Source organism: Dendrobates tinctorius, unplaced genomic scaffold (assembly GCF_039654945.1).
Source record: "Dendrobates tinctorius isolate UK_male_01 unplaced genomic scaffold, ASM3965494v1 ptg000099l, whole genome shotgun sequence".
Lineage (NCBI taxonomy): Eukaryota > Metazoa > Chordata > Amphibia > Anura > Dendrobatidae > Dendrobates > Dendrobates tinctorius.
In genome coordinates this window covers 2,098,845-2,112,555 of record NW_027361767.1, presented here as the reverse complement: position 1 = coordinate 2,112,555, position 13,711 = coordinate 2,098,845, and the positions used below count along the sequence as shown (strand labels likewise).

Sequence of the window (13,711 nt, the reverse complement as noted above, 5' to 3'; positions counted from 1 at the left end):
GAAACCTCCGCAAAAAGCTGATCTGACCAGAGTTTGGGGCGTAAACGGTTGCAATAGTATACTTAGATCCATTTATGGAGCAATTAATAATGGCGTATCTACCGTCAGGGTCTAAATGTTGTGAATGTAGTGTGAACGCAACAGTATTTTTTACACAAATGAATACTCCAGCCTTTTTTTTTTCCACAAGCCAGCAGTATGAAAGGAAATTTAGCATTATTTAACCTGTGCGAGTCCCCTTGGAGGAGATGAGACTCCTGACCACATATTACATCACATTTGGATTTAACCACTTCCCGCCAAAACATGGATCTCTTGGCTGGCGAGTTCAGACCCCTAACATTTATAGACATACAGTTCAGTACCATTGTACATGGAAAAAAAAAGTCTCTTGCCTAGAGCTGCAGGGGGAAAAGGAAGGTTAGGCAGGAAAGAGATAACACTAACAATATTGACATCACTAACATTACTGATGTAGGGAGCATCAGTCCACAAAGAAAAAAGCCCAAAAAAGGGGCCTGCGGTATGGTGGAAATTTACCGCCATGGGGGTTCAGGGTCCTGGTTGAACAGAACCAGCGGACCTTAAAAGTAGCAACTAAGTCTCAGCCGCGACTCAAACATATCACATAACTCACACGACGGACCAATCTTCATTCACTTTATCCTGTTGGGATGATCCTGTAGCTCTTGGAGATCTGGCCGGGAGATTTGCCAAGTTCCATGAGGACAGGAGCTTTGCCAACTGCTGTGGGGAATGGCAGGCGTTGGTATTTCCTGCTCGGAAAAGCAGGATCTTTACAGGGAAACCCCATCTATAGGATATAGCTTCATCCCTGAGAACTTTGGTATAAGGAGCAAATTCCCTCCTTTTTGCCAGGGTTCCTGCAGACAGATCTGGAAAAATGGACAGGTGCCGGAATTGCTCAGACAGAGGGGGTCTCTTTCTCAGGGCTTGCAGCAGGGCTTCTTTGGTCTTGTAAAAGTGCAGGCGAGCTAAAGTGTCCCGAGGGACATCAGCACTGAGGGATTTAGGCTTAGGGACTCTGTGTATTCTGTCCACCAGGAAATCAGTTGCAGTCAGGTCTGGGAGCAGCTCCTGCAGCAAGGAGCCCAGAAAACTCTGCAGCCCCTTGTCTGTTATGGCCTCTGGAATTCCTCTGATTCTTATATTATTTCGGCGGGACCTGTCCTCTAAATCCAAGACCTTGGTATGGAGCTTTTGCACTTGTTCCTCCAGTGCTGCATTGGCATCAATGAGGCTATTGTGTGACTTTGTCAGCTCCCCCATTTTAGATTCAATATGTGCTGTACGGCTGCCTATGGCAGTGATATCTCCCCTCAGCTCAGCCACCATATCTTTCCAATCCTGCTGCAGTGATGAGCGGAGGGCACTGAGCAGTTTCTGCATTGTACCTTTGGTAAGCGGTATATCTGCAGCGTCTGTGTCCAAGTCTGGGCCTGCTGTGGATCTCCTCATGGATGAGCGTGAGGAAGCTGTGGAGGAGGATGCTGCCGCCATTTTCCCTCGCCCCGTGCTGGAGAAGAAGTCTGTAACTTTCGCCGGGGACGGCTTCTTCTGGGATTTTCCCCTTGGCATGCTACGATCCTGGATACCTCCGCAGCACTCCCCCCCCCCCCGTGTGCAGAGAGATTGGTGCCGCTGGCGAGCCGCAATGAGCCGATTAGGAGTCGAAGTGGCTGGAGCTCAGCAGCTAAGTGACCGGTGCCATTAGCAAGCAGGCCACGCCCCCCACCCCGATGGAAATCTGATGCTACCTTAGGCAGATAAGCGGGGTCTGTTCTTAGTACCACCCTGTCCTGAAAAACTTGTGTTTAGGGTGGATTCACTGAGAAAGCCTGCAAGTCGCTTATTCTGCGGGCCGACGTAAGGGCCACTAAAATGATGGTTTTTAGGGTCAGAAATTTTATGGGGAGCTGATGTAACGGCTCATATGGTTCCTTTGTAAGAACCTCTAGTACTAGGTTTAAATCCCAAGGGGCTATTCTGGGTATTGGAATAGGTCTAGCCCTATGACAGGATTTGATGAATCGGGATACCCATCTATTTGCTGCCAAGTTGCAGTTGTAGAGCTCCCCTAGTGCAGACACCTGAACTTTAAGCGTATTTACCGTTAACCCCAGCTGCAACCCCGATTGTAAAAACTCCAAGATGGCACTAATCGGGGGTTCTTGTTCTAACGGCTTACCTAGGAACTGTAGGAATTTATTCCATGTTCTGCCGTAGATATTAGTCGTCACCGGTTTTCTACTCTTAAGCAGGGTGGCCACCAACCCGGGAGAGAAACCTCTATCCCTTAAAAGCGACCTTTCAAATTTCACGCCGTCAGATGGAATAGTTTGACTTGAGTGTGGAATATTGGGCCTTGTGCTAGTAGGTCCGGGATTTCTGGCAGAACCCATGGATCGGAGAGGGACATTCTCCGCAGTAGAGTAAACCAGGGCCTTTTTGGCCAAAATGGGGTTATTAGAATCACTCTGGCTTGATCGCTCCTGATCTTCTTGACAACTGTTGGGATCGCATAGGCTAGTCTGAAGTTCCACTGAATGTGCAATGAGTCCACTGCCCATGGATTTTCCCTCGGGTTTAGTGAGCAAAACCTGTTTGCCTGTTGTGCTTGTTGGCAAAGAGGTCTATCACTGGTTTTCCCCAAAGCTGCGTTTTTTGAAAAACGGACCAATTTAGAGCCCATTCTCCTTGCCTCAGAGTATTGCGGCTCAGGAAATCGGCCTCTATGTTTTCTGCCCCTTTTATGTGTAAGGCTGTTAAGGAGCGTAAGTGTTGCTCCGCTCTGCCAAGGATGTCGTCTGCTGCTTTCATTAGGGAGCGTGATCTTGTCCCCCCTTTGTGGTTGATGTATGCCACCGTTACTTTGCTGTCCAACATTATGCAGACATTGTGACCCCTGAGTAGGAGAATCAAGTGGCTTAGGGCTTTGTTCACTGCCCACAGTTCTCTCCGGTTGGAGGATGCCCCCATTTCTTGAGGCGTCCAGGAACCCTGACCTACGTGACCCCTTAGGTGTGCCCCCCACCCCGAGGAGCTTGCGTCTGTTAGAATCACGTCTGTCGTCTGTTTGTCCCAAGGTATTCCTGAGACCAAGTTTGTACTGTCCAGCCACCAGTTGAGAGTCTCTGGTCTCTAAGGAAAGCTCCCGCCATCCTTCTAAACGCCCTCTTAGCGATCTTTGTGCTGATAGTATCTCCCACTGGAGTTGATGGGTGTGAAATTGAGCCCACCTGACCGCCGGAATACAGGACGTCAGGGTACCTAGTAGAGACATCGCCTTCCTCAACGTCATCTGAGGTTAGTTTCGGGCAGCCAAAGCCATGTTCTGCACCTTCTCTATTTTGGTATCCGGAAGCAGACACGCCTGCTTCCCTGAGTCCAGGATAAATCCCAGGAAGGTCTGTTGCTTTACGGGTTGTAGTTTTGACTTTTTGAAATTTATTATCCACCCTAATTCTTGTAAGGTGTCTGTCACCCGGCTCAATTGTGCCGTACAGTGGTCCCCTGAGCTGCCCACTATGAGGAAATCGTCCAGATAGGTTATTATGACCGTATCGTGAATCCGGAGGAAGGCTGTTACCTCCGCTATGACCTTGGTGAAAACCCTCAGGGCTATAGATATGCCAAACGGAAGAGCTCTGAATTGGAAATGCCTCAGTACGCCTTGGATATAAAGCGCTACCCTCAAGTATTTCTGGTAATTTGGATGGATAGGGATGTGATAATATCCATCCTTCAGATCAACTACGGTCATAAAACAATCTTGATGTAGTAGATTTATGGCCGTAGTCACCGACTCCATCTTGAAGGTCTGATTCCTTATCCACCGATTGAGCCCTCTGAGGTTTATAATTGTCCTGAACAATTGGTCCGGTTTCTTTATCAGAAAAAGGGGTGAACAGAACCCCCTTCCCTTCTGTGTGTCTGGGACTTCGTAAAGGACCTGCTTGTCTATCAGGTTCAGGACCTCCGCTTCTAAGGCCAACTGTTCTTCGGTCGCCTTTCTGATAGGGGTAACGACAAACACGGCTTTTGGCTGGCGAACAAAGGGGATTCTCAGGCCTTCTCTTAAGACGCCTAGGATTCAGGTATTGGAGGAGATCTTTTCCCAGGCCTGGGAAAAGAGTGCCAATCTCCCCCCTACTGGAATACTGGCGTCATTGTGGCGATTTTTTTGAGGTGGAGGTACCCCCACCAAACATAAATCCCGACTTTTTTACTTTTATCCTCCCATCTTCTTCTGTCAGCCGGAGGACGCCCCCTATTGAATCTTTCACCCTTCCGAAAGGGCTGTCTTCTTTGCTCTGTTGGGAACCTGGGGAAGCCTTTTTTTCCTATTGCTTGCCTTTTCCAGGATATCGTCTAAGTTCTTCCCTAATAAGAACCGACCATCACAGGGGAGGGAGCACAGTTTAGCTTTAGACTGCAGGTCACCTGGACAGCCTTTAAGCCATAGGGCACATCTGGTAGCATTTGATAATCCTGCCGCCCTAGCCGTCAACCTCAGACTCCGCCGAGGTATCTGCTAAAAAAGCTGCTGCCCCATGCAAGAGATACATATCTGCCAATATCTTCTCTCTTGGGACCTTTGATGCTAGCTTCTCTTCTAACTGCTGCAGCCAGATCATCAGGGAGCGTACCGTGCAGGTACCGGCTATCGCCGGCTTTAATCCTCCCGCTGTCGCTTCCCATGCATGCCTCAAATATGAATCCGCTTTGTCTAGCAGGTCCCTAAGAACCCCTGAATCTTCCAGGGGCAGGGCCGATTTTTCGGAAGACCTGGATACCGCTGCGTCTATTTTTGGGACCTTGTCCCATATTTCCGCATCCTTGTGCTCAAAGGGGTATCGTCTCTTAGAGGTGGAGGGAAGAGCCCCTGATTTTTCGGGTTTCCTCCACTCTCTCTCAATAAGCGCTTGGATCATTTCGTTCACTGGAAACATCCGTTTTCTTCTCCCTTTAGGAGAGCATCTGTGTCTACCGGGAAACATGGCTTACTCCGTGTCGCTGTCTGAGGACGACGCCTGTTCTGTTTGAGACGAGGCCGAAGAGGAAATTGAGGGAGAACTAGGGGGATTCTTTCTACCTTTCCTCCCTTTTTTCAATAGGATCTTAATTGAACCCTCCATTTCCGACCTAAGGGCCGATATCAGATTAGCCGCGAAACTAGGCGCTTCCTCTACCATGGTCCACTGAATGCAACTGGCGCAGAGGTCTTTCTGCCAGTCTCTTACTAGGGCCATTTTACATATGGCACAGTCCCTATTATTCTTCTTACTTCCCACTTTTTTGGGCCTTTCCTACGGGGTCAAACATACAACAGAGAAACCCTATTAACAAATGCTAGCATTCACGAAAATCACTCACCACCCGTAATCAAGGGTACCGGACTAGGAGGCTGCGTCGGAGCACGTGACCTGTGCTCTCTGGACCTTGAGGAATCTCCCGACCTGCGGCTGTGGGGCAGCTGCTGCTCGAGCGGCTTCCATGTTTGCGGCCAGAGGGCTGTGAGGGAGGCAGAGAGAAGGACCTCTCCTGCTCTGACTCCATTCTTGCACCGCCTGCCCTGCCGCTGCTCCTCGTTTAAATGTGGCCTCCGTCCTGGTGGGTGTCTCCTCCCCTCCCCCCTGCGACCGCCGGACGACCGCTTCAGAAAGCCAGCCAGCGTCGCACCAGGCACCATGACACCGTCGTCTTCTGCTGACGTCAGCCGGCGCACCCACAATCCTCTGCGCCGCTGACGTCAGCAGCCGGAAGACGCCCGCGTCTTTCCCTTGCCAGACGCCTCGGGGATCGCGGCGCGCTGGGGGCTTCCAGGAGCCACCGGGATCCCACCTGCGCCCACACGAACCCGGAGCCCCGGAGGACCCCGAGGACTGTGCCTCCAGCACCCGACGGCCAGCGCTACAGGTAAGGCAACCTGATCTTCCCACGCCGGGACTGTGTCCTTTTTTTTTTTCTTTTCTCCTCGTTTTCCCTTCGCCCATGACAGGCACCGCCGACAGTGGGATTCCTTCCAGGACAGGAACCTAACTGAAGCGGGGGGAGAGGTGCCGCCCCTTATATCTCAGTAGGTTCCAGTCCTGGCGGGGCAGATCCCTCTTTCAGGTGTGCTGTCATGGATGAAGGGAAAAAATCATTTTTTTTCATCCAAAATGATTTTTTAGCCCGCTACTTTATATTTTCACAAGGGTAACTGGATAAATTGGACCACAAAAGTTGTTGTCCAGTTTGTCCTGAGTACACTGATACCCCATATGTGGGGGGGGGAACCACTGTTTGGGCGCATGGCAGGGCTCAGAAGGGAAGGAGCGGCGTCATTTCACTTTTTGAATGTAAAATTAGCTCCAATCGTTAGGGGACACCATGTCGCGTTTGGAGAGCCCCTGATGTGCCTAAAAATTGGATCTCCCCCATAAGTGACCCCATTTTGGAAACTAGACCCCCTAAGGAACTTATCTAGATATGTGGTGAGCACTTTGAACCCCCAAGTGCTTCACAGAAGTTTATAATGCAGAGCCGTGAAAATTAAAAAAACTCATTTTTTTCCCCACAAAAATAATTTTTTTTAGCCCCCAATTTTTTTATTTTCCCAAGGGTAAAGGAGAAATTAGACCCGCAAAGTTGTCGTGCAATTTTTCCTGAGTACGCTTATAGCCCATATGTGGGGGTAAACCACTGTTTGGGCACACGTCGGGGCTCGGAATGGAGGGAGCACTGTTTGACTTTTTGAACGCAAAGTTGGCTGGAATAAATGGTGGCGCCATGTCGCATTTGGAGACCCCCTGATGTGCCTAAACAGTGGAAACCCCTCAATTCTAACTCCAACCGAACCCCAACACACCCCTAACCCTAATCCCACCTCTAACCCTAACCATAAGCCTAACCCCAATTCCAGCCCCACCCCTAATTCCAGCCCCAATTCCAGCCCCAACCCCAATTCCAGCCCCAACCCCAATTCCAGCCCCAACCCCAATTCCAGCCCCAACCCCAATTCCAGCCCCAACCCCAATTCCAGCCCCAGCCCCAATCTCTAATCCTAATTGAAAAATAAAGAAAATATTTTTATTTTATTATTTGTACCTGTCTACGGGGGGCGGTGATTTATGCTTTTGTTCATTTTGATCACTGTGAGAGTTGATCACAGTGATCAAAATAAATGAATGAATCTGCAGCGTTGCAGATTCGAGCAGGCGCACTGCGCATGAGCCCCCCCCCCCCCCCCCCCATTTTCCAAGATGGCGGCACCCATGTCCAGGACGGCGGGACACCGGGAGCCAGAGTGGGACATACAAGGTACCGGGAGGGGTGGGTGGGAAATTGGACTGCATGGGCGGAGTGGAGGGAAGGGGAGCAGATCGTGACGGCAGCAGCCGATCACTGCCGTCAGTCCGATGTGGGGGGGGGGGGGGGGGCAGATTAGTGTCTGGCTGGATTGTAATATTTCATCAATTTTTATTGATGAAAAATTACTATCGCTCTGATTGGTTGTTTCACATTTAACAGCCAATCAGAGCGATCGTAGCCATGTGGGGGCTAAGCAACGCCCCCTGTGGTGAAGCACAAAGCCTCCTGTGTGCGCTGGGCAGGTGACCTTTCAGTGACCCCGGTCACCCGACCTGCAGGAGGGTGATTTATATCATGACGCCTATCATGACGGCATCATAGGTCGTATTGGCACAGCGTTTAATGACGCCTACGTAGGAGTCATGAGTCGGGAAGGGGTTAAAGGACAAGTGCAGTGGAAGAGAGTGGGCACAAATGAGGATGACATTGCCAATGTTAAGAGGATCCAGGAGAGGTCAGTCCAACGCATTTCTGAATTGCTAAAACAGAACCTTGAAAAATCGCCTGAGACGGAATAATTTGAGAATAGGGATTACTGAAGAAACAGAAGGGAACGCTCCCACCGAATTCACAGAAAACTGGCTTAAAAACAAAATTTGGAGTAAATGTCCTGTCTGCACTGTTTGCAGTGGAGAGAGCCCACCAGATCCCGTCCAGACCCCTGCCTCTGGGTCACCCTCCTAGACCAATGCTGTCAAAAATTCTGCACTATAAGGATCGAGACACTATATTGATTCCAGATTATTCCACTGAGGTGCAAAAACAAAGGGATTAAATTCTCGGAGGTTAAAAGACACCTAAGGAACTTTGGATTGTCATATTTCATTATGTAGCCGGCCCGTCTGCGATTGGTTGCTCTGAAAGCAATCCATTTTTTTCCAGGTCCAGAAGAGGCCATGCAGTGGCTAGATCAACACTAAAGACCAATACGTCATGATGCTGAGTAGTTAATAGAGTGGTGGAAGATGATGTAGTAGTGCTGCAGGTCCATGCTTATGACTTTATAGAGTAGATATTCCGGATGGGGTAGCTATCGGACTTGAATGTTTTCTCTTTTCCCTCCTTACTACTTGACTTAGGTTAGTGTGGTACCATATGCTGAAACATATGCAGAGATAGATAAACTTCCTGCCAGTAAATGTCTGCCGTCCTGCCAACTGCACTAGTATTCTCGCCTACTCTCTGGGCAAGAAAGGAAAACAATACTCTACTGTTTGGGGGGGGGGGACAGAAGGGTTATTTGTTATGTATGGGGGGGCAATCACAAGATGATTCCTTGAAGTACTGGTTTATAGTAAAGGCACAGTGTAATGGCATTCATAACGATCTTAAGTACAATATATGATCCTAGCAATCATGTCTGGAACAACGGAGATTATAAGCTGGAATGTCAGGGGTCCTTCAGATGGGACAAAAAGGAGCAGCGATCCTTCAGTACATTCAACCACAAAATCCTTCCATAGTATGTTTGCAAGAAACACCTCACAAAAGAGAGACTTTGTACTATGAGGAGGAGATGGATGCAGGCGAGTTACCACTCCATCTTCTCTTCATATTCTAGGGAAGTCTCTATCATGGTTCACGCTTCATTACTGTTTAGCCTAATTAAAGTGGGTATAGATGCAGAAGGACGATTTGTATAGTTAACCGGTAAGATATTTCATACAGTAATATCCATCGTTTCCGTCTGTCTTGCCTCCATAATCTGGTAAGGTTATGCAAAAAAAATATTAGCTTTATCTGTCTAATCAGGGGACTCTGCTCTAGATTATTGGGGGTGTTAATATTAGGGACTCCCATTGGGATAAAGGGAAACATGACCCCATTAGGAAAGAAGGGAACATAACAGCATTAAAGAGGTTGCGCTGGTAGATTTATGGAGAAATAGATTTCCTCATACCTATCAATACTCGTGTTATTTTACACCACATAATTCCTTGTCACGTATAGATTTGGCGCTAGGGAATATGGCTATAGATCACCTGGTGGGAGATATTCAATACTTGCCTAGAGTTATCTTGGATCACAGTCCTCTTCGGATTTCACTCAAATTGGGCACAAACGCCCCTAGGCTCTGGAGATTAAATCAGTTCTGGCTACAAGTCATAAATGTAGAAAAAGTGGCCATAGACCTCAGTTATTCCAAATTAATAATGGAACAGCATCTATTCCAATGGTCTGGGAGTCTATGGAGGCCTACCTGAGAGGGATATTTATTAGAGAAATAACTAGGGGCAAAATGAAAACTAAAAAGGCAGATCAGGCAGTCTTTCAAGAATACAGGCAGCCTGAAGAGAACATGATAGATGGTCCTACACCTGAGGCTCAAAGTAGGCTTAAAAACAGCCCAGTCCCTGGCTACATGGACATTACTGGAAAAAGCTGAGAGGAAAAGAGCCTTTCAGGAAAGCATCTTTTTTTGGAAGAAGGTGAACAAGTAGGGCACTTACCATCTCGTTACTGAAGCGCAAAGGGACTCATCCCATAAAATGGGGAATGGGCAGGGTCTACGGAAGAGATTCTGCTTTCATTTTATGAGACACTATTCTCTTCAAAGGTTAGGCTTCTGGAAGGAGATATTTCAAATTTCTTAGAAATGGACATGTTGCCCACATTATCTGAAGATGAGAGGAGGGCTCTGGATAGTCCCCTGTCGCTGGAGGAACTAGAAAATGCTCCATCTTCTATGCTGGGTGGTAAGGCACCAGGAGCAGATGGCCTCCCTGCAGAGGTGTATAAACGTTTTAACAAAAGGTATTACTCCCAAATTTGTTACAGCCATACAATCATTCTTGCTGCGAGTTCATTACCACCATCCATGAGAGAGGCAATTACGATTATCCTTAAAAAAAGGCAAAGATCCTCGGCTTCCAGAGTCATATAGACCCATTTCCCTATTGACTGTTGATATCAAAATATTGGCTATAATATTAGCTAATAGGTTGTCAGGAATGTCTTAAGTGATACATCCAGAACAAACTGGCTTTATGGCCAACAAATCCACAGCAGTTAATTTGCGCCGCCTCTTTATTTAATATGCAGCTCCCAGCAGAAAACATTGGGTATAGAGTGGTGCTGTCATTGGATGCAGCTAAGGCCTTCAATAGCATAGAATGGAGCTTTCTCTGGGAGGTGTTGAAGAAAATGGGGTTCGGACCCATGTTTATATCATGGGTGCAGTTGCTATACTACTCCCTTATCGCTACAATCAAAGCAAACGGTGAGCTGTCTCAAAGCGTCAGATTATATAGAGGCATAAAGGGCATGTCACACTAAGAGATATCGCTAGCAATATCGCTATAACTAGTGACGTTATAGCGATATTGCTAGCGATATCGCTATGTCTGATACTTACCTACGACCGGCTCCCCCGCTGGTTATCGCTGATCGCGCGAGAACGTCCAGGACTGTTTCTCGTCGTCAGCTTCCTGTGGCGCTTCCTGCTGTGAGGACGAGCGACGCGTGGAGCCGGGCGGGAGGACGCAGGATCGCCTGGTGTGACAGGTAAGTAGCGATCCCCGTCCCCAGCGATGTCGCTAGTGAGATCTGCCTATGTGGCAGCTCACTTAGCGACCACTTAGCGATGTACCAGCGATCCTGACCGCATCATATCGCTGGTCGGGATCGCTGGTACATCGCTAAGTGTGACAGTACCTTTAGACAGCAGGGGTGTCCTCTGTCCCCATTGTTTGCCATTGCTATACAACCCTTAGCAGCAGTAGTGAGGAATTCATCTGAAGTTAGAGGATTTCAATGTGGTAATAAAGAAGAGAAGATCACATTATATGCGGATGACCTTCAGCTGTTTCTGGGAGACTATGGATATACTTAACCAGTTTGGGCAGTTGTCAGGTCTGACTATTCACTGGGATAAATCTGTACTATTCCCCTTATATGGCCCGGTAGACCGATCAGACATTCAGCATACCCAAATAGAGGTTGTTTCCCAGTTCAAACACTTGTGGTTGGTAATATCGACCCCTCTTAGAGATTATGAAAAACAGAATCTACTGCCTCTTCTAGACAAAATGAAGTGCAAAATAACAGCATGGTGTAATCTCCAACTCTCTGTGGTGGGCAGGTTAAATCTTATTACAACTGTCTTGATGCCTCTGATTTTATATATTCTACAATAATGCTCCCATTTGGCTCCCGCTATCTAGAGTCCATAAAATAAACACGATTTCAGAGATTTGATCTGGTGTAAAAGGGCAGTCCAGATTAAGACTAGAAACTTTGCAGAGGCCAAAAGACGACAATTGCTTGGCACTGCCCAATGCATGTTATATTTTCTGGTGGCTCAATACCAACATATGAAGGGTTGGAAAGTAAGTGACTCTGGCAGTTCCGTCTGTAAAATTATTCAAAATACTGTGGGACAGGGGCCCCTTGTGGATAGTTTAGAAGCAGACAGGTATGGGGGTCTCTCAGTATACCCTACATTCGACTTAATTTCCAAGGTTTGGTTTAAAATCAAACACTTATCAATGTACACAACTATTTGGAATAATGACTTACTCGGAAAATGCCAAACTAACCGAGGTAGGGAACTGGAAGAATATGGGTATACAGTACATTCACCAGGTGGTCGGCAATGAGGAGCTTAAATACTTTCACTGTCTGCAAAAAGAGTTCCATCTACCTGACAGTTGCTTCTTTCAATACTTTCAACTCAAATACACCTATAGAGCCCAATATAAAGTGAAAGATGTTAAAACTCAGAGTGATGTGGTATTGGACACTATTTGCTCAGAGAGCCACGAAGGGGGGTAATATATATATGGTGACCTTCTCTGCCTTCCTTTAGAAATTCCTTCTGTTGGTTAGACAGAAATGGCAGACGGAGGTTGGTGCCATCACAGATGATGAATGTGCTTCAGTGCTGGAATCCATACCCAATCTTTCGGGTAGTGAGCCCAAACGACTCTCATAGCTCTATGTCATTCACAGATTATACAGATCACCTGAAATGTTTAAAATGGGTCTTGGAAATGATTCTGGATGCCCGAAGTGCTCCCAACAGGAAGCAGGAATATTGCACGTTATGGTCATGCCAGCGTTTGCACTCATATTGGGGAGCAGTTTTGGGCCATATAGAGTCAGCCTATGGGTGCACGGTGACTAGTAATCCTCTAACCTGCAAACTGGGATATGTAGATGAACTGGGTACTGCTGAGACTGGGAAACTTGCCATAGCTCGATAACTATACATGGCTAGAAAACTGATTGTAAAAACTGGATTTCTGCAACTCCCGACAGTTTATCAAGATGAGACGCTCATATCATTAGAAAAAGGGGTATACCTCAAAAGGGATAGAAGTAAATATTTTGATAAATAATGGGGTCCCTGGCTTGGAGGTAAACAGTGATCAGCCTCGATAGGATCTTGTTAGACGTGTATAAGTTGCGTTCACAAATGCCAATCGGCTGTGTGCCTTTAAACTTGGCTGGCCTAAAGCAGCCCGATTTCTGTTTTGTACGGTTGTATATCTATATGGTATTCTGTATAACATATGTTGGAGGGTGGGGGGTGTTCGGGGTATGGGTAAGGGGGTTAAACGCCTTTAGTTGAGAATGTTATTTGTGTATGTCTAACTGTTATAAAATTAATGGAAATTTACTTGATTATATATACACACACACACACACACACACACACACACACACACTTACCCCTTTCTTGCAAACAACTATTATAGGTCATTCATTTCCGTGCAGTTGCCTTTGCTGCTGTGATACAAAATCCCTTTTTGTACAAACCTCTGTTACTTGTACGCCATGGTCCAGAGCGTGCTGAATGAGTCCTATTGCAGTGTCGTGGGATAAGGCATTGAGATTATATTTAGCCCTGAAAAAACAAACACAGAAGTGTATGAAAATCTCAGTGACTGATAAAACCTGGAATATAAATGTAATAAACCCATTAGCCAGGGCAAAGCCTAGTTAATTTAAAATCAGAATAAAGCGATGGGCAAAGAATCTTTTAGATGTGGAGTTTTTTCGGGCGAAGATGCTTCAGGAAGACACCGGAAGAAATTTTACTAACATGGCTTTACCGTCATTCTTGTGACAGCACCACTGGCTTTGGAGTGAAAGGAGACTGAAGAATTATCATGTCGCTTCTCTTACAGAGTTCAGTATAATAATGTTCCGAACCCTAAAGCAGTTGAATGAAGTGACATAAGACAGAACATGTGAACAGCAGAGTCCTTTTGACGTTATGTTAATTTTATGGGACACAGTTTCAGGCGTCTTCTGGGGAATCCACCTGAAAAAGATGTTGAGTGCACACAGCTTGCGCCAAAATTCTTTGAAAATTTCACATGAATTTTTG

The 13,711-nt window shown here is 47.0% G+C and overlaps 1 protein-coding gene across 3 annotated transcripts in view; it reads right to left on the bottom strand.

Annotated features, from left to right (window-relative positions):
- The window catches only part of RNASEH2A (ribonuclease H2 subunit A), a 34,238-nt gene that overhangs the window by 13,138 nt on the left and 7,389 nt on the right, over positions 1–13,711 (bottom strand). For all 3 annotated transcript variants that reach the window (XM_073587420.1, XM_073587421.1, XM_073587422.1), the window contains exon 4: positions 13,138–13,225. In XM_073587420.1, the coding sequence (XP_073443521.1) occupies positions 13,138–13,225 (88 nt within the window). The remainder of the gene's footprint in view (positions 1–13,137; positions 13,226–13,711) is intronic.